The sequence below is a fragment of the Maylandia zebra genome, linkage group LG13 (assembly GCF_041146795.1).
Source record: "Maylandia zebra isolate NMK-2024a linkage group LG13, Mzebra_GT3a, whole genome shotgun sequence".
In the NCBI taxonomy this organism is placed as follows: Eukaryota; Metazoa; Chordata; class Actinopteri; order Cichliformes; family Cichlidae; genus Maylandia; species Maylandia zebra.
The window spans coordinates 11,261,345-11,282,471 of record NC_135179.1 but is presented as its reverse complement, the minus strand read 5'-3'; the positions used below and the strand labels follow the sequence as shown (position 1 = coordinate 11,282,471).

Sequence of the window (21,127 nt, the reverse complement as noted above, 5' to 3'; positions counted from 1 at the left end):
CCCATCCTTAAGTGCAGACATGTTTTCATCGAAAATTATACACACTCTGCTATATTCCTACTTATCTCATACTGACTTGTGGTGGAGTGGGTGTAGGAATTCAGGTTATAATTTCCTGTCTGTCTTTTTTATGTATAACTGGAAGAGAAGGTCACATATCAAAAAAGTCTGCGGAAGAGAATATTAGTGAGTTTAGTGAGACAACCATGACAGAAAAAGTGAAATATAAAAATGTAATAGCATTTCTTCAAGTGTTATAAAAGCATTATCAGTAAGGTGTTCACTGACTGAAGCAATCTCAGCTTCAAGGTAGAAATAATAGTTGTGGCTGTGGAGCTTTTGATGGTTGACAGCAGATGAAGCTCAGTTGTCAGTTGTGAAGACTTAACTAATTGATTTGTTGATCATCAGAAAATTAGTATGCTGTATTTCTTTGCTCTGCGTCGTTGGAAACAGAATATCTTTTGGTTGGGGACTTTTGATTCATAAATTCATAAAAACTCAGTTTTCACTGTTTTCTTATATCGGCAAACAGTTGATTCTTAACGTCGCGGTTTTGTTGTCAGGTTAAGGGGCATCTCCTTGTGCACTTCTAAAGAGCCTCTGGCACTGTTGCTATTTTTAAATTGTTCTTTTACTTGGATGAGATGAATTTGCAATTCATCTGGATTTCCTCCAGATGCATACCCTTCAACTTGAATTTCATTTTAGGGAAGTCTTGTCAGAAGAATGGATTGAGAGGGAAGATTAAAAAGGCGCATGTTGAATGTTCTTACTTGGATACCTCAGATGTTGAAGTAGAAGTCAGAACTAGTTAGAACCTGGGGGGATGTATTCACGAATGTTTAACCATGTAGATATTTAAAAAACAAAACAAAGGAACAACAAAGCAACGAGATTTCTCCTGGTTGTGTCTGTGATGTATCTCCTTCAGGTCTGGACGTCGCCTCACTGAAGACCGGTGCCTGTGTTGTAGTTGGTGACTCTGCTCTCTTCACTAGATCTTCAGTATGAAGTCTGGTCAGGCTCAGACAGAAGCTGATGGTTGCTGTCTGCTCAAGTTTAATAATCTTATTTAAATTGCAGATCTTAATATCAATTGTCCTGGAAGTGTTGCAGTGTTCTTTATCGCACTAAGATGGGAATGAAATTCAGTGTTATTGATCTTAAAATTACATTCATATAACATGCTACTCAAGTACTGAAAAAAAAAACAGACTAGAAAAGGACATGAGAGACACAGAAGGTAAACGGAAACTGAAAAAATGTTGGATTTTCGTTGGTTTTTGTCTTCCATCAGGACATTTGGAGGTGGAGCTGATCTGATAGGGAGAGGGAAGTTTATGTGATTTAAGGACAGTAGAATAAAGAAATACACTGATATTAATTATATCACTGTATAATTGTGGTTAGTTGGTTATCACTGCATGTTTCTTATTGAAAAGAACAAGTCTTTCGTTCTTTCTTTCTTCCCCACTTTTTTTTCTTTTCCTAATTGTTTATACATTAACATTCAAGAAAGTAGATAGCTTGGTGCAGGTGACACCCTGTAATTTGACATCCTTGCCTTTCTCCAAGGAAGAAGAGAGATGCAATCTATGGCAATCTTCACTTTGTGTGCGTGTGTGTGTGTGTGTGTGTGCCCGCGCACATCATAATCTAGGGTTGTCACATGGCCCTATGCCACTCTCCGTATGCTAATCAATGAATGAAGCTCTGCAAAGCTCTCGTCTGCCAGCTAAACCCAACACCTCAGTGCTGATATGTCTATTAGCCACATGTCAGACCCCCTCTTTGTTTCTGTCTCCTCCTGTCTCTTGCCACATTGCATCCACTTGATTGTTCCCCCCTCACTGTAATTCTCTGCTGCTGTATCTCTCTCACTCTCCGTCTATTTCTTTTTCAGATATAGATATACTTCATTCAACTCCTCTCCTGTAAGCCCAACTTTCTCTTGGTTCCTTTGCTCACAATGCCTGCACATCACATGTAATTTCATCAAGTGCACATTCTCTTCTATTCACTGTCCACAAGAAGTGCAAGCCATGATGGGATAGGTGGTGAAGGAAGCCAGTTCACGATGTTGTTGTCAAGCTTGGTGCATTTTCTTTCACTCCAACTGTAGCGCACTGTTACATTCATTCAACAATTGAATCCGAAAAGTAAACAAGCTACATCCAACAGCTCAGCTTGGCTTCTTGGTCCAGCTCTTTTCTCACCAAGTAGAACGATCCTGTCACGGTCCTGGGTCTTATGACCCAGTGTTTTGAGTTTTAGTTCATTTTGATGTTTTAGTTTATGTAGCCCTTCAGGTTCCTAAGTTCATTTGTTATCATGCTTAAGTGTTTCTAGTTCTTATTATTTCCCCCTCGTGTTTCCTACTATGGTAAATCTCCCCTGCTTTTCATGTGTTTCATGTCTGTGTCTTACATTGTGAAGTTTGGGTTGTCATGTCTACGTCTCATTATGTTTCCTGTTTTATTGTGAAGAGGTCTGGTGTTTCTGTGTTCAGTTTTACTCTTCCCCTGTGGCGTTGTTATGTTCATGTTGATCTACTGTGCCTTTCTGTTCCATGTTTCAGATCCCTATGTTCTGTCTCCCCCAGTCTGTTAAGTCCACATGTCTTGAGTTCCGTCAGTGTGTTTCCTGTTTTACTTTCACAGTCTGTTCTATGTTAATGTTTCTAGTTTTGCTTCCCTTGCCTCGTCCTGCTCAATTACTCTCCCACTGTGACGTCATTATGTTCATGTGTGCCAGCTGTTTTCCTCATGTGTCTCCACTTCCCCTAATCAGCTCCTGTGTATTTAAGTCCTCTGTTTTCAGTGTGTGTTTGTCAGGTCGTCTGTTGTTCACGCCATGTTCTCCATGCCATGTTTCCAGGTTTCATGTCCAGGTTTTTCCATGTTGTTTGTTTAGTTCTCCCAGTTTAGGTTAATGTTAGTTTTATTTCTGTTTGCCTTGCCCATTATTTGTACCTTTTCTGCCAGCCTCATTAAACTGCTCGCTTTTTGTTACTCAAGTTTTGATCCAAGTTCCTTGGTGTCTGCATTTTGGGTCCACTCTTCATAATACATACAGTCTGCTCTCGCCAGACTGTGACAGAACGACCTGACCATGCTGGACCCAGCGGACGTTTATTTCAGTGACTTTTTTGAATTCAAGATTCGTGTTACACAGCTTCGTGGACTTTGGATTATCTCCTGTGCAGGGAAGCAGGGGGAGGAGAAGGAGGCTATTCGGGCTCAGTTGACCCGGATAGCCACGGCTAACCCAGGTTTTATGGACTGCCTGCCTGCAGATTTAAAGAAGTTTGCTACAGCCACGATCTCCTCTGCCTCACCATCATCGTCTGAGCAGGTGCCCAGTGTGCAGGCTGAATCACACCAGCCCTGCGGTGATGCAGCTCTTCCTTCACCGGCTACAGGAGTAAGAGTCGGCTTATTCAGTCTCTCACCTGTCTCCATGTCCATGTCGCCACTGCAGCAGAGAAGTGCTGCGTTTCCCTCACCTCAACCGGTGGCTGCTTCCAGTGCTACATTCACCTCAGCTGTAGCAGCGCCGGCCTCCACAACCACCGCTTCCAGGAGGAGGCGGCGTCCAGGTCGTCACCACGGCTCACAGCAACATGAGGTGGGTGATTGTATCCTGAATCCACGCGTTTTTTCTAAGGACAATATTGGAACAAACACTGCCTTAAAGGTTCATGGGCATGTTTATGAAATGACTAAGACTGAAAAATCACCAGCCAAGTCTTCCACGGAATATCTTATCCCTCTGCACAACTACCTAGCATCCCAGTGTATTGATCACGCTATGAACTTTGCTTCCAAGAAGCCTAATTATAAGACATTTTGCACTGGAAGTGCTAGCCATGAGGCTCAGCTAAGCCACTGTGGGACCGAGATCCAGGCCAGGTTGGAGCCAGGGGCTGAGTTGGAGTTTGTGCAGCCTATTTCAGCGTCAGCTGGAGGGCCCGAGGAGCCCGTCCAGCCTCATGCCACGTCAGCTGGGGGGCCCGAGGAGCCCGTCCAGCCTCATGCCACGTCAGCTGGGGGGCCCGAGGAGCCCGTCCAGCACCACGCCTCGTCAGCTGGGGGGCCCGAGGAGCCCGTCCAGCCTCATGCCACGTCAGCTGGGGGGCCCGAGGAGCCCGTCCAGCACCACGCCTCGTCAGCTGGGGGGCCCGAGGAGCCCGTCCAGCACCACGCCACGTCAGCTGGGGGGCCCGAGGAGCCCGTCCAGCACCACGCCACGTCAGCTGGCGGGCCCGAGGAGCCCGTCCAGCACCACGCCACGTCAGCTGGCGGGCCCGAGGAGCCCGTCCAGCACCACGCCACGTCAGCTGGCGGGCCCGAGGAGCCCGTCCAGCCTCGTGCTTCGTCAGCTGGAGGGCCTGAGGAGTCCGTCTGGCCACCTTCTGCTCCACCACCTGTGGCTGCCTCACTGTCACCTGGTTCTGCCTCTGCTACGCCAGGACCAGCTCCAGCCTGTGCTTCGTCAGCCGCAGCTCCAGCCTGTGCTTCGTCAGCCGCAGCTCCAGCCTGTGCTTCGTCAGCCGCAGCTCCAGCCTGTGCTTCGTCAGCCGCAGCTCCAGCCTGTGCTTCGTCAGCTGCAGCCTCAGAGCCTTCATCCTCGCCCGGTCCGGCCTCTGCATCAGCTGCTCCTGCTCCACCTGGTCCGGCTTCAGCCTCAGAGTCTTCGCCCTCGTCTGGCCCGGCCTCGTCAGAGTCTTCGCCCTCGTCTGGCCCGGCCTCGTCAGAGTCTTCGTCCTCGTCTGGCCCGGCCTCGTCAGAGTCTTCGTCCTCGTCTGGCCCGGCCTCGTCAGAGTCTTCGTCCTCGTCTGGCCCGGCCTCGTCAGAGTCTTCGTCCTCGTCAGAGTCTTCGTCCTCGTCAGAGTCTTCGTCCTCGTCAGAGTCTTCGTCCTCGTCTGGCCCGGCCTCGTCAGAGTCTTCGCCCTCGTCTGGCCCGGCCTCGTCAGAGTCTTCGCCCTCGTCAGAGTCTTCGCCCTCGTCAGAGTCTTCGGCCTCGTCAGAGTCTTCGCCCTCGTCAGAGTCTTCGTCCTCGTCAGAGTCTTCGCCCTCGTCGGGTCCGGCCTCGTCAGAGTCTTCGGCCTCGTCGGGTCCGGCCTCGTCAGAGTCTTCGGCCTCGTCGGGTCCGGCCTCTGCCTGTGCTTCTGCTACGCCTGGTCCGGCCTCTGCCTGTGCTTCAGCGTCACCTGGTCCTGTTGCGCCAGCTGGAGGTTCAGCCAAGCCAGTCCAGCATCCCTCCACGCCATCACCTGCAGCGCCATTATCTGGTCCAGCCACGCCTGTGCTCGTCTCGCCTGCCACGACCCAGCCAGTGGTCGACGCCACGCCTCCGCTCGTCCCGCCAGCCAAGCCACCCGACAGGTCACGTCCACGTCCACGCTACCGCCGGCCGCCAGCCAAGCCACCCGAGGGGTCACGTCCACGTCCACGCTACCGCCGGCCGCCAGCCAAGCCACCCGAGGGGTCACGTCCACGTCCACGCTACCGCCGGCCGCCAGCCAAGCCACCCGACAGGTCTTGTCCACATCCACGCTGCCGCCGGCCGCCAGCCAAGCCACCCGAGTGTGGCCAGCCATGCTTGCTTCGCCACTGCCTTTCGCATTGCCGGCCTCCAGAACTGCATTCGCGCCGCCGTTGCCGTGTGCACGGTCAGCCTCCTGAACTGTTTGCCCGTCGAGGTCGGCCACCTGAACTGTTTCTACGCCGTTGCCGTCCGCATGGACGGCCCCCGGAACTGTTCGACCATGGACTTCTGTGCCGTCGGCCTCCGGGCCGGCCCCCTGATCACACGAACTATGATTTTCTGGACCGTCACCCTCCGGGTCGGCCCCCTGAGGAGTCATGAACTGTTCCCTGTGCTTCTGTGATTTTGATGGACGTTTTGTTTTTGTGGCTTTGTTCCGGGCCCTCCGTCCTGGACCCCCGCCGCCCGCCCTTGGTGGGTTGTTTTTGTTTTTGTTTTTCATGGTTTCGGGCGTCTGGAATCCGCCCTTGAAGGGGGGGCTCTGTCACGGTCCTGGGTCTTATGACCCAGTGTTTTGAGTTTTAGTTCATTTTGATGTTTTAGTTTATGTAGCCCTTCAGGTTCCTAAGTTCATTTGTTATCATGCTTAAGTGTTTCTAGTTCTTATTATTTCCCCCTCGTGTTTCCTACTATGGTAAATCTCCCCTGCTTTTCATGTGTTTCATGTCTGTGTCTTACATTGTGAAGTTTGGGTTGTCATGTCTACGTCTCATTATGTTTCCTGTTTTATTGTGAAGAGGTCTGGTGTTTCTGTGTTCAGTTTTACTCTTCCCCTGTGGCGTTGTTATGTTCATGTTGATCTACTGTGCCTTTCTGTTCCATGTTTCAGATCCCTATGTTCTGTCTCCCCCAGTCTGTTAAGTCCACATGTCTTGAGTTCCGTCAGTGTGTTTCCTGTTTTACTTTCACAGTCTGTTCTATGTTAATGTTTCTAGTTTTGCTTCCCTTGCCTCGTCCTGCTCAATTACTCTCCCACTGTGACGTCATTATGTTCATGTGTGCCAGCTGTTTTCCTCATGTGTCTCCACTTCCCCTAATCAGCTCCTGTGTATTTAAGTCCTCTGTTTTCAGTGTGTGTTTGTCAGGTCGTCTGTTGTTCACGCCATGTTCTCCATGCCATGTTTCCAGGTTTCATGTCCAGGTTTTTCCATGTTGTTTGTTTAGTTCTCCCAGTTTAGGTTAATGTTAGTTTTATTTCTGTTTGCCTTGCCCATTATTTGTACCTTTTCTGCCAGCCTCATTAAACTGCTCGCTTTTTGTTACTCAAGTTTTGATCCAAGTTCCTTGGTGTCTGCATTTTGGGTCCACTCTTCATAATACATACAGTCTGCTCTCGCCAGACTGTGACAGATCCTCTAGAAAAGAAAGCAAAAGTTGGACTTGAAAAAGTTTTAAAGTTTAAATTCAGCATGGATGCGGAATGCAGAATGCTTACTTGAATGGCATGAGCTTAGTAAAATAAAAAATAAAAGGCCCACTGCTTTTGTGATAGTTAAAGCTATAAAGATAAGCAAGAGTACCTAAACTTTAAAAGTTGCACAGACTTAGTTTATGCAACAACTTATAGGTACACTTGTTCATCATGTGTCATCGTCTCCTGGGCTTTATAATTGAAGCTGGCAATTGCTAAAGTGCTATACTTACTATAATACAATACAATAATGAGGTAAATCTAAAATAATAATTACTTGGTTAATCTCTATGTGTCTACTGGGTTAGAAAAATATATATTACCGGTACAAAAATTATTATAATGAGTAACATAAACACCCATCCTTAGAGCAGACACATTACAGACACTAAGAAAAAGGTGTTTGATGTCTACATTTTTCCTGTGTGGCCTTCTCTCTAAATTGGCACTCACTCATCAAATCTTTGAGAACCCCTGTTGTACGCTGAGGCTCTGCTCTATGATATCAAGGTTCAAGAAAAGAATCTTTCATGTTGACACAAATACTGATAGACAGGTAGAGGAGAGATAAAATGAGATGTAGACATGCGTTTGTCTTAATGCTTTTGCAGACTTGAAGACAAACGCACGGCGGGCAGAGAACTGTGCAGGCAGTTACAGTATTGGAGCAGTTAGACAGGCAGTCAGCCCTGGCATTTTGCTGCAGATAAGTAAGCTATCAGAGGAGGGGGATAAATAGCAGAGTAAAGATTGGTACCGGCCCCCTCAGAGAGGAGCGGGGGGCCACAATGCAGGCGTGGTGGGCAGATAGCCCCCTGCTCTCATTATACTCTGCCTAATCCAAAACGATGTTTACTCAGAGAGAGAGAGGGAGAGAGAAAGAGAGAGATTGAGAGAGAGGCCACGCTTATCGAAGCTCTGCACAGTCCTTCAAGTGTGTGTGCGAGTACATGTTTGTGTGCATGTGCTGGTGTGTCAGTGTGTGTGTGAGTGCATGCTAAAATGAGCCTTTTCCAATGGAAAAAGGGATCAGGAGTGTCTCCAAGGCGGACTCTGTTGGCTAGAATGTCGATGCTTATCACACACCGCCTGGCTCTTCTGGTGAAAGGCGAATAGGCTATCTAAACTGCCTATTCACAGCATGTGTATTTACCATACCAGCAAGGCAGAATGATCATTTTGTAATTGCTATTAATATTAACACATTGCTAATAATAGCTCAAGCCTTTATAAAGCAGTATCTAATCTAATTTGTCAGGGGATGAAGGTCTAAAGGGCATAAATCATTGTGCTTTTTTTGCTTAGTAAAATTCTAGAAAATAAAATACTTACATTTGTTCTTTTTGGTCTTTATCCCTGTTGATATGCAGCTTACTTTAAAGATTTATTGAAGACTCATAAGGTTAAAGGGTCTTTATAATGTTTTAAACTGATTGCAGTTTTCTTTTCATTACTAGGATATATGTCATATATAACTAGAATTGTACTATTGCAATGTCAACATAACCTGCTCTCTTCAGTTAGACCTCCTAGTAAGAAAAAACACATCACTAAAAACACAATAAGCAGAAGAAACCTAATACTCCACAAACTACTATTTAATCAAATTCATTCGGTTTTATTTATAAACTAGCAATTCACAATAAAAGTGGTTTTGACGCACTTTATAAAGCAAGGCTAAGATCTTACAATGTTAGATATAACCCAGTCAATAAGATACCCTGTGAGCGAGCACTTGGTATCGGTGGGGAGGAAGAACTCCCTTTTAACAGGAAGAGATCTCTATGAGAATCAGGCTAAGGGAGGTTTTGGGGGTTGAGATAGAAAGAAAAGGAGCGCATAGAGAGATTATGAGGCTAGAATTAATCAAAGTCTTGATTAACAAACTGTTTATGAGGAGTGAAAGTCTGCACACTGTGAATATAACTTTTTCTTTTTTTAAATAGCTGTCTTTTTGTCAATAGTGGATGTATGGTGGCAATATATATAAAATATACTATAGTATATGGTAAATGGTAAATGGCCTGTATTTGTATAGCACTTTACTAGTCCCAAAGGACCCCAAAGCGCTTTACACATCCAGTCATCCACACATTCACACACATATTATTTAAAAAGTAATTAAATTTTTGTATGAGGTACTACTCACTACATACAATATATATGTATGTGTGTGTGTGTGTGATTTTGTTAATCCACAGCTGATAAAACGAACTAGAAGCAGGTCACCTGTGCCTCAGGGTGATGCCATGCACAGACAGAAGCACCCATACTCACAAATGCTTGCATCGTTGTGAAGAATCTTTGTTGGTCTGTTTCTGGCTTTCTTAACCATTTTACTTTCACCCTCTCTCTGATTCTCTCTTTCACCCACACAAACAGAGAGCATACATGCACACAGCTATGTGGTCTTATGAACTGTGTTTACCCTGCCTATGCTGGCTGGGGTAATCCTGGCCTTCACTAAAGTGGCCATGTGAGAGGACAGATTGTCAGTTGATCATGGCCAGCCGAGAGCCTTATCCCTTATTGGATCGGCCATGGAGGAGGCTTAGGAATTATCTGAGGCTTCGCTTAATGTGGAGACAGATCACCACCAGAGAGCCACAGAGTCTGAAGACATACTAGGCCTGAGGGGAGAGAAAGACACTGTGTGTGTGTGTGTGTCTGCTTGTGTGTATAAGAGAGTAACAGAGAGGTGTGTGTATCAGTATGTAGTAGTGTGTGCGTGCACAAAGCAAAATCATGGCCCACTTAACCCCCATCTTGACACCTCCACCACCCCCTGCCCAGAGTCTATTTTTTTCATCATCCATTCCTCTCTTTCTTACCTCTCTCCCTCCTATGCCCTTTCTCATTCCCATACCTCTCTTTCTCTGTGTTGCACTTTTCCGCCTCTTCATCACTTCTTCATTTTCCTTACTTGTGTCGCGTTCTGTCATTACTCAACAGATGCTTTATGACCTGACTTTCTAACCCCATATCCATCACTTCTTCATATTTCTTCCTACCCAGTTCATGTCACTGCTCTTTTACACTCCTCATTTTCCCAACACATCCCTCTCAACTCCATTCATCATCTTCTTCTTATGCATCCTCCTGTTTTCCCTTTATTTCATCTTTTACTCATGCTATCCTCTTGATAGTCCTATACAGGAGTATTCTGTCCTCAGCAGGAAACCCGGCAGTGGCAGATGAAAGAAATGTGAAAACAAACATTTTATTTCCTTGAGTGAAAGGAAAGCAAGCTAAATTTCTGCTTGTTAAGGAAAACTGTTTACCAGTCCCTCATATCTCATCACACTCCAGTGTTGCAAAGACAAATATACAGCCCCTTGCACACACACCAGTATATGATTAGGTTGGTTGTCTTATAACTAAACTGACCTTTATCATGCTAAAAGAAGAGATGACTGAAAACCCAACTAACTGCAAAGAGCTTGACTTGAATGAATGAACTTGAGTGAATGTTTACACAGTCTGAAAAGCAGCAGTTTAGATTGTTTTCAGCACCAGCTAACTTAAGCAGATCTTGTTATCTTTCAAATGAAAGTGTTCCGGCAGTGTTTAATTAATTCTTGGTATTGAGAACAGAGTAAAAGCCTCGTCTCAAGTACTGTTAGCTTATCTTGGCTTAGTTAGATGATAATACCTGGATCCCCTTTGAGATACTTGAAATAACCCTTTAGCTAAGTTTCCTGGCCTCAAAATACCTCAAGAAGATGCAGAGGACACAGGCAGGGAAAGGGTACCTGGGTTACCAGGTTACCTTTCCTAGACTGCTGCCACCTGGAAAGGCAGCACCAAGAAAACAGCAGGATAGATGGATAATTCTATCCCTGTGCGTGTGATTACTGACTGAAGCCAGATTAGCGCTGCCGTAAGTTGTGTAGTAACTGGGGTAAGTTAGTGGTCACCAGAATGAAAACAAATGAAGACAGTGCTGATATACATTAGATTCAGTGCATTGTAGAAACTAACATTTCAGCAGGACCTTCACCTCATGGAATATTAACGTGGTGAATATTTTATTTTATAAAGGGTCCATAGGGTTATGTTTGCAATCAAGCATGTCTTTGGCCAACGTTTTAAGAAAAGTTAAAAACTACAAAAATGTTTTTATCCAACGCATTTTTGCATGTTATGTTTTCTTCATTGAAAATATGTATTTCTGGCTTTGGTGGTGTACATTTGGTGGCTATATAATTACATTATAAATGTAATCTTAAACAAACTGCTGTGTTCTGGGATGCAGGACTGTGCAAAAGTCATGAACCCCCATTTCGATTTTTCTAGGAAAATAGGAAATTGTTCCAGTAATTTGAACATGTTTCTATTGAAACATGTTCAAAAATATATAGAAATGCAGTATATAGAGTTCTTGCAGTTCTAATGAGCTTGAAAGGCAATTTTTGTTATAATAACCCATATTCTTCAAAACAGCTGGCAAAATGTCTTGTGATTTCTTTAAGAAGTCACCAGGATGTCTGTCTCCACGTTGGTTGAGTGTGGAGTAAGTGCATATGAGAGCATGAGGGTGGGAATGGATGTTTGTATCTGTGTGTGCCTGTATGTCTGTGTCTATATGTCAGGTTGGGTGTCAGGCGCCACCTCTCTGGGGACATCTCAGGCCCTCCAAGGTATGGAGGCCTATCTCCCCCTACCACCACTTCCCCTGCCAGTGGCGGTCCCCCTCGGACATCGGTGCGTTGGTGGCTCTTTGTGTCCGGGGGTGGGCGTCCAGGTACACACCGGCTCACTCCTTGGCGGCCGCTTATCGGGGCCTGGAGCCTGGGGCTCGCTCGGGCCACTTCGGAGGTGGGGTGCCCCCGGCCTCTCGGCCTGGGGCTCGGTCACTCAGGCGCGGCTGGCTGCCGGCGGAGCTCACGGGCGCGTCACTGCAACTCCCCCTGGCTTCTGCTCCGCGGCTGCTGGGTGAGCCCTCATCTGGGACTCTCCTCAGCTCTTTCCGGGACAGTGGCGCGGCTGCCCCTCTGTTGGTCTTCCTTGGTCTCTTGTGTTCTGGGGGCCTCTGGATGTCTGGAGTTTTGATCTCCTCCATACCTGCTTCATGCCCTGAAGGACGGGGCTGTGGCCCCCCCACACCCTCTAGCAGATTATTACATGAAGGAACCTTTTAAAAAACAAAAAACAAGCGCGTCCATGCTCACAGGTGTACACACGGGTGATCACACCCACAAACTACACCCTTTTTGGCTCCTACCTCAAAGCACACTGTGTTCTGTTGATCTTATGTGCTGCACAATAATGTTTAATATTTAGTATTTACTGTCATATTCCCATATATCATTGTGATGTTGTTTATTCTATTACTCTTGTTCTCTTCTGCTTGTTTTCTTTTTTCTTTCTCAGCAGGTGACCCAGGTGATTGATATATGCATTTTTTTTCTCTGCCCGTTCTGTTGGTTTTTGTCTTTTGCCCTTCTCCCCCGTCCCTCTTCTCAGCTGTTTCTCTTTCCCTCTTTCTTTCTCCCCTTCTTTCCCCCAGTCAAGTCTGTCCCGTATTCAGTAAGTGAAAATAAAATAAACAATAAAAGGTGAATCAAATGGACCATTACGGCAAGGCTGGGATGGTCAATTTGGTAAAGTAAATCCGTTGGGCATCTTTCTTTGCCTTTAGACAACAATTCTGATGGCAAAAGAGCCAAACGGGACAGGCAAAAAAAAAAAAAAAAAAAAAGAAGTCACCAGGAATACTCCTCTGTGCTTCATGAATGACATTTAAAGCTCTTCTTTGGATGTTGGCTTCCTTTTGTTCTGTTTTATATCAAGATATCAATAATGTTGAGGTCTAGGCTCTGGGAGGCTAAATCATGACTGATAGTATTGCATTGTATGTTTTTACTGTACCGGCAGAGTGTTTGTGATCGCTGCCATGCTGAAAAATGAAGCTATTGTCAATCAGATACTTTCCAGATGGGGTTGCATGATGGATCGAAATCTAAATGTACTTTCCTGTATTCATAGTTCCACTAATATTCACAAGATCCCCAACACCACTGGCTGAATTGCCAGAAAGCCCCAAACCATGACAAAGCCTCCACTGTGTTTTGTACATGGCTGTAGACACTGGTTGTACCGCTCTCCCAACATCCGCCATACATTTGGAACACGATTTGAACCAAAGATTTCATACTTGGATTCATCACTTCACACAACATGTTCCCACTGTTTTCCAACCCAGTTCTCATTTCATTCGTTAAGAATTCCTTAAGCTAATTGACAGCCTCACTTACTCTGGTGAACAATAGATCAACTGAAGGCTTAGAAACATTTCTCAAGTTTTGCTTTGCTGGATTCTTTCCAATTTCAGAGACCTAACTTTCAAATATCGTTCATCTGCTATAGATAGTTTTTCAGGGTTGTCGCTTCTGCTTTTGTCCTCCTTAGTTCAATTTCCTTAGTTTTTTTTTTTAAGGACATGCTGTGCACCAAGCGGAGATAGCAGAGATATTCTAGCTAATAACTCTTTGGCAATCTCCTTATTGGTGCAGAAATGCTCATTTATGCCTGTCAAACAACATTTTTCATAGATTCAACTAAAGAAATGGGAACATTTCTGTTCCATTTGCCTCTCATAAAAACCAACTACTATTAACATAGAGCTTAAAGATCCAACTGAATTAAGAATTGTCTTTGTCTGTTATGTATAGACACAGTGTTGGGTCATCCAATGAGTTATGTGTCTTTATTATGCTTGAACGATTGATAGGTCAGTGTTAAGTAGCTTAACAAACAAAAATGAGCAACTGTATGGAGAACAACAAGAAAAATAAAAGAAACTCAGCAGGAACACTTCAATGATATATAGAAGTAAAATTGGAAATTCCCCTCTGCAAATTTCATATATGCACGGAGTTTTTAGATGAGAAAAATGCTTTATATTAACCTGAGTGACCACATGACATCTTACAGAGTTAACAATGATCGTGCCAAACACACAGTCCCGTAGCCACACATATGGTTTTCAGGATAATAGTAGTGACAAGGTTTAGTTCCTGGGACTGATAAATATATTAGACACACACACACACACACACACACACACACACACACACACACACACACACACACACACACACACACACACACACACACCTGGACTGCTTTCTTACTTCATCTAGTAATTGAAGGTGGGAAATAATTTCATTATCCTGAGTAGGAAGAGTAATCTGTTCTCTGCTCTTGATCCTTTCATTTCCTACAGTGCACCTCGACCTAGGAGGCACACACACAAAAACAGATGCCACATACTTATCACACATGCAAGCACATATAGTTCTTATCACCTTGGGCTATTAATGTTATTGGAGTTGGGGATTAACCATCAGAGTCACATATTGCTTTACAAAGCTGTATTACCCAGTGGTGTCTTACTCTCACAAACATGTGTGCGCACTTTTGCAGTACATATGCACATAACCTTGTATGAATAGACTTTGTTGTGTGAGGGAGTGTGGGCAACAGTTACAGGACTGGCTCAATAAAAGTGATGAAAGTGGGGATTTTACATTATTGTGATTGAACTGAACTCTTAGATACTCTGTTGACTGGTGTTATTTTCTATATAGAAAAGTGACACATAGTCTTTTACGGTGGAAAGATTTGTCATGATTTGTGTACATGATCAGAAGCCAGCAGCTGATGAAAGTGTGAAGAGCCTAATTTTTACTTCTGCTTTTAGTAGCACATACCCACTTTAATGTTACATTACCACCCTCTACTGTTCATCTGCTCAAGATGTTCTGGTTGACCCTTTATGTCAAGTGTCATCTGTTGACATAGAGGGAAGGGGCTAAACTGTTATTTGACGGGGCTAAGGTCTGGGTTCTCATGCTATAAAATATAATGTGAGCATACAATCAGAAAGAAAAGGATCAAAGTTGAAGGGAGAACTGCGATGCTTCTGAAGACAGACAATATCCAGTATAATGTGTATATATATTTTACAGTGTGTTATTTTAACCAAATTCCTTGCAAAGATAAACCCACAATGAGCTTCATCGTTGCTCTAGCTGACCCTTTTCTTTATTGGCACAGCCTGGAGCTGCAGTTTATGTCACATACAATGTCCTCATGCTGAAAACACTCACAATATGGTACAAAATTGTTTATCGTATGAAAAACTGTGAGCTGTGGAACTGGCTCCCAGTTTGGATTCAGGAGATAGACAATCTCTCTGCTTTTAAGATTAGGCTTAAAACTGCTTTTTGATAAAGCAAATAATTGGGGCTGGATCAGCTGACTCTGAATCCTTCCTTAGTTATGCTGCAATAGGCCCAGGCTGCTGGGGTCTTCCCATAAAGCACTCTTCACGCACCTTTTATCAACACCACTCTGCATTAGTTATTATAAATCTCTGACTCTCTTCCACAGTGTGTCTTTTGCCCTGTCTTCCTCCCACCGGTCACAACAGATGATTGCCCCTTCTTGATCCTGGTTATTCTGGAGGTTTCTTCCTGTTAAAAGGGAGTTTTTTCTTCCCACTGTCACCACGTTCTCGCTCACAAGGGGTTGTCTGATTGTTGCAAACCCTATATAGACCCTTGAGGTGACTGTTGTTGTGATTTGATGCTATATAAGTAAAATAGAATTGAACTGAACTGAAAATTTTATCATACATTTTTCTTCCACTGCTGTTTGAGTAAACCTACTCAGCTTCTTGAGTAAATTATTTGTTATCTAAATTAATGATGGCTAACACAATTTTAACTTTTAAGAGTAAAACTAGATTAATAATAAGAAAATGTCACATAACAGTTACTTGCATGACGAGCTCCAACATTGCTCTACCTTTGTGCCACTGACCAGCGTGTTGCCTGACAGCATAAAGTTTTCCATACTGTGTGGCCAGCTCCTGAGTAAAGGGGAGTAACAGATGAAATTTAAAATGTCACCGTATGTCAGCCTTGAATGTCTTGACACTTTCTAGAAGTGTAGCTACTCTGGCTGTCATTGTATTTTTATGTGTGTGTGTGTGTGTGTGTGTGTGTGTGAGAGAGATGTAGAAAGCGTGTTTTTTTCCCTTTTTTTAATGGGGGAAAGGAATATTTGGACATTTTATCAATAGGCATTATTAAATCCTGCTTGCTTGAGCTAATCTTGGCAGACCGGAGCGAGAGGAAAGAGAGAGAGTTAGAGCGAGAGCGGGTGAGAGAGGTAGCCATAGAGAGGGAGAGCGAGAGAGCAGTGATGTCTACCCCATGAGGTGAACAGAGACCGCCTGTAAGCCGCTTATTATATCGACTACCACCTTTTCTCTCTCCTCCTCCTCCGTTCCTCCCCTCCCCAGTTTTCTCTCGTTACCTCGCTCATTTTCTATCTCTGTATCCCTCGCTTGCTTGCTTTCTGAAACTCATTCTATATCCCCTCATTCTCTATTTTAAACAACTTCCTCATACAAATCTGCGCACGCAAACACACAAGCACATGCTCATACACACAAATTCACATGTGCCCACAAATACACACAGACAGCACCAAGGCGAACCTTCTTGTTCAAAGCCAGAAGCAAAAAGCTGAAGTTTTATTCAAATGAATGTTTACTTCTTCTACTGCCAAGATGTGTGTATTTGATTTGTCACCGGGTATATATGTGTATGCTGAGAGAGAGGGGGAATGGTACAGAGGATGCAAGTGTGCACGTTTTAGTGTGCGTTACATGCACGGCAGAAGAAGAAGGGCTGACAGTAGGTGATAAGCCAGACAGGCCTGCACGCTGTGATTATCACCCACTGGACCCCCTGTCACATACACATACGCGCACATTCAGGCACACACACTTGCATACACAGTGCCCAATGAGAGAGAGTGTGTGGCAAGGATTTAGGATAGGACAGACGTGGAGACAGACAAACAGACAGAGAAGCCTTGGATCACAGGCAAGGTGGAAAGCACAAGAGAAGCAAATGAACAGAGACTGGAGAAAAAAAACAATGCATCCAATTATGTTTCACTGAACACTCATTGTTTTTTTTGGGTTTTATGTATCAATATTCATTTCTTTTAATGTTTTGGTAAAGATATCAAAGCGTTTTATCACTGTAGATATGCAAGATAGACGTTTGTAACATGTAACACCAGTCAGGCGTTGTAAATAACATGCTCTGTCTTGGTCTCTCTCTGATATAGGTGTGTGGCCATCTGAAGAGGTGATGGCGCATTACTGTCTGCAGAAACGTCACATGTTCAAGTGAGTTTTTCCTCTCTTTAGATCTACTCACTTCATCGACAAACAACTCACCTGTTTCCCCAAATGCACAAAAGCTAACAGCAGTTATAAGTTCTGTAGTATGACATCAGTAAAATATTTACAACTTAAACGTTCATTTTTATTTTATTGTAAAGAAGTGAGGTATTCAGAAAGATCTTCTGCAGCATATATAACTCCCTACTTTCAACCATATTTTTCTACATGAATACCCCACTTATGACAGGAAGCTGTTTTATGATAATGAAACAAAAAGAGCACCATCATTCTTTCTCTGAAACATTTTGGAAAGCAATACTTTCTTTTTTGCACTGACAGATTGTTAAGCTACAATAGAGAAATAATAGAAATCTGACTTTAAAATGTGTCTACTCTTCAGTAAAATTAAGGAGAAAATTGAAATTACAAATCACTTCCAGGAAGGTGGAGGAAAGTAAAGTAGAAGTGGGAAGGGTAACACATTTAATACACCAGAATAATTCTGTTGTTCTACTTTGAGATTTAAGTAATATTTTAATTGACCTTTTAACAGTGCAGAGTTTTACAAGTTCATAAATTTAATTGGCAGAAAATCAGTCTGAAACACGGGCTTTCTGAAAGTCACTCAAATGTAAATCAGACTTACACCTGCAGTAAATGTTTGGACCTTTCTGTGCAAATCTGTTGTTCTGTGCTGCTCTTTCCCCTGCTCTTGTCTGCTGAGCATCGGCCTGCCCTGTGGCACAGGGCTGAAAAGCACCCAGGCACTTTTGATTTCCACTCAAGGTGGAACGTCACCCTTTGATTTCCTGTTTTAACATTCAAGAGGCGGGAGGCAAGGAAGAGAGGGGTATTGATCAGAGCAGCGAAGTGAAGGTCAGCAAGCGAGGCAGGGAGGGATGAAAGAGGACAGTGGTTGAGATGGAGGGGAAGGGAGATGAAAGGAGGAAGAGGATGGAAAGAGGGGTTGAGTGAGCATCCGAGCTACAGGACTCTGGGTGTCTGGTGTGGATGTGTGTGTGTGTATTCCTCAGATTTCCCGCTGATTGAGCTTGTGCTTCTCAGTGTTCAATATTCAGCTTTCAGGTTGATGGTTGAATTGATATTTCTTACCCTGCTGTGTTTCCCGTGTGTGTGTGTTCTAGTGTTTGTATGATAGTATGCGTGTGTGCGCGAGTGTGTATCTACATCTGTGTGCATCTACTGTACAGTATGAACTCAAGTGTGTGTTTTAGTACTAAACTGCTGGTTTGGCTCAGCAAAGTGAATCTCACTCCAACTCGTCTCTCTCTTTTTTCATCTGTCTCTCAGGGGTGCAGTGTGTGAGTTAGGAGGAGGTATGACTTGCCTTGGTGGGCTCATGGTAAGTGAGATACACACAGATATTTCTGTGAGAGAAATAGCTTGGCTTGCCTAATGAAACCAACCCTCACCGATCAATACACACACAGCATGTGCACGGAGTATCCATACCTATTCAGACACTATCATTTACTGCTTGTGGGCATCTGTCTGTGTTTGTATATCTGTGTGTACCTTTACAGGTATATGCATACAAACTCTCTACTTAGATGATGTTAATTAAGTTAAGCACTACTGTTCAGAGTTAATAAAACAGCTTCTGCTTATGTTTAGCGCCCAACTGCCTGAACATCTCCACAGTATGTCCACACTGTCATTTAGGAGGACTCAGCAGTTAGAAAAATTTATAAATTTCATTCAAAATGTTATTCAGTACCAGACTATAGAGGTATTTTGCATTTCATGTGAAGTTTGCATGTCCTTCCTGTGCTCGTTCAGGGTTTCTCCCACAGTCGAAAACATGCTAGACTGATGCAGTTTGCCCAGCACCCTAAAAAAAGAAATCCCAAATCTTACATATTTATTTAAAAAAAATAAACCCACTGCAACTGAAAATGCATTTATGTAGCTCAACTAACATAGTTTATGTTACATGGAGAATTGTGAAGTTTATGAATTTGACAAAGACGATGTGAATGTTGTGAAAACATTATGATAACTGGATAATTTCAGCATGATATATACAATTTCATTTTGCATGTCAGCAAAAATATTCATTCCAACTGCAACTCAGGTATTTACAAACACTCACACACACACACACACACACTGCAGGTGTGCTGCAGTCTGTCAGCCATAGGGTTTATTAGCAAGGGCCTTAAGGGCTTCTCCACATAGCAGGCGTCAGCGTCCCATCGATCTGTTAGGTGCCATTCTATGTGTGCGTGTGTGTGTGTGTTTGAAAGCTGGGTTTTATCTCTTGCCAGTCAATACACCATGTTTTGACATTGGTGGCTTGAGATGGAATCCTTCCTTCACACCTCTCCTTCTCCTCGTCCCTCTTTCATCCGTCACTGACACCACATTCACCACATGTTGTCCATGTGAGCACTGATTTTTTTCCCCCTCCTTTGTTTTCAGTTTACTTTCTTTATAATTATTTTGCTCTAGATTAAAATGCCAAAAATGCCAAAAGCAACAATATGTTTACATATACAACAGGAGAAACGTACATCTTATAATCCTAGACTCTGCATTAGGTTGCGCTTTCATTGGACAGGTTTACATATTTGGTTTATGAGAAAAACGTATGAATACTGTATTTTACTAATTAGATGCACTTCATTTAGTACATAAAACAAAGTAAACTCTTTTTTTTTACTGTTAAAATGTGCAAGATTTTTGACTGGATGTCAGGTTAATTGGTGGGTAACAGCCTTTGTTTAGATGAAGATCCTTGTTATTATGCTACAGGATACCTTCACTTCACATGTTCAGCACACTGGATGGCAAAATATATTCCTCCAAAAGCAGTACATACCGTTCATGTGTGGTACGGTGGTGACAGCGGGTGGTAGGATGCTGCTCATGAACTGTCAGGTTGGGTTCCGTCTTTCAGTTCAATGCACTAGTTGAGCCTGAGGTGCCATCCTCTGTCTGAGCAGATGGTGGGACACACAGCACGCTGTGACCCTCTCACACAACCTTCAGGGTCAACATGTATCGTGTGTTCTGTTTCAGAAAATCTTTGGTCTACTACATCATACAGCTTCTTTTTGCCATTTCAATCTTAGGATTTATATGCATACCACCACAATAACTACTTGCAGTTACACTCACCTGTGTGTATATGCACATACACACTCCTTAACAGAAATAGACAGCCTGACACACACCCACCGATATAATAAAAGCATTTGCAATGAAAAGAGAATGTGAAAGATGAGGTTATAGTAAAGCACACACCTCACTATCTATATCTCCCTCACGCAGAGACACGCGACGCGACGCAGCGCAGCGCAAAAGCTTTCTTTTCATTCTCTCGTCTCCCTCCATCTCTTTTCTCTTCGCCTCTCGCAGTCTACACTGCAAAGTTATATGAAGGGCATCAGGCAGGCCTGGCGAGCCGAGTGCAGAGTGACAGCGGCAAACGGAGTGATGGCTCGGCCTGATAAACACCCAGCGTCAAATGAAAAGGCTCTGCGCTTGCCATCATCCCCTGTCACAATGCAATTACTGAACAGAGTGATAGCAAGATAGCAGCCCCCACCGCTAGCCACAATGATAAAAGTATTGACTGATTTGATTGAATGATTAAAATAATGCAGACATAAAAATGGGGTGAAGATAGAGAGTGAAATGGCAGCGAGGAGAGGGAGCAATGGAGAGAAAGGGCGGGGAGGGCTGGGCTGCAAGAGTGAAGCTTTGTAGATATGGTTATGTCATTATTGTGTGTCTGTGTGTTCAGATGTTTGCGACATCTAAGAGTGCTTTTGGTTTTGTTCTTTTGTTCCATGTTGTTTCATTTCTCTGTCTCTTCCCTATCTCTCTGTTTCTCAGGTTGCCATTTGTGCTGACGTGACGGAAGTCCTGCTATCAGATGGGAATGAGAAGTCCATTCAGAGTATCCTTACATCGTCCTCCCCTCGCCT

At 44.0% G+C, this 21,127-nt stretch overlaps 1 protein-coding gene across 2 annotated transcripts in view; it reads left to right on the top strand.

Annotated features, from left to right (window-relative positions):
- The window catches only part of camkmt (calmodulin-lysine N-methyltransferase), a 130,426-nt gene that overhangs the window by 78,224 nt on the left and 31,075 nt on the right, over nt 1-21,127 (top strand). For both annotated transcript variants that reach the window (XM_004570090.4, XM_004570089.4), the window contains exons 5-7: nt 17,117-17,177; nt 18,486-18,537; nt 21,036-21,099. In XM_004570090.4, the coding sequence (XP_004570147.3) occupies nt 17,117-17,177; nt 18,486-18,537; nt 21,036-21,099 (177 nt within the window). The remainder of the gene's footprint in view (nt 1-17,116; nt 17,178-18,485; nt 18,538-21,035; nt 21,100-21,127) is intronic.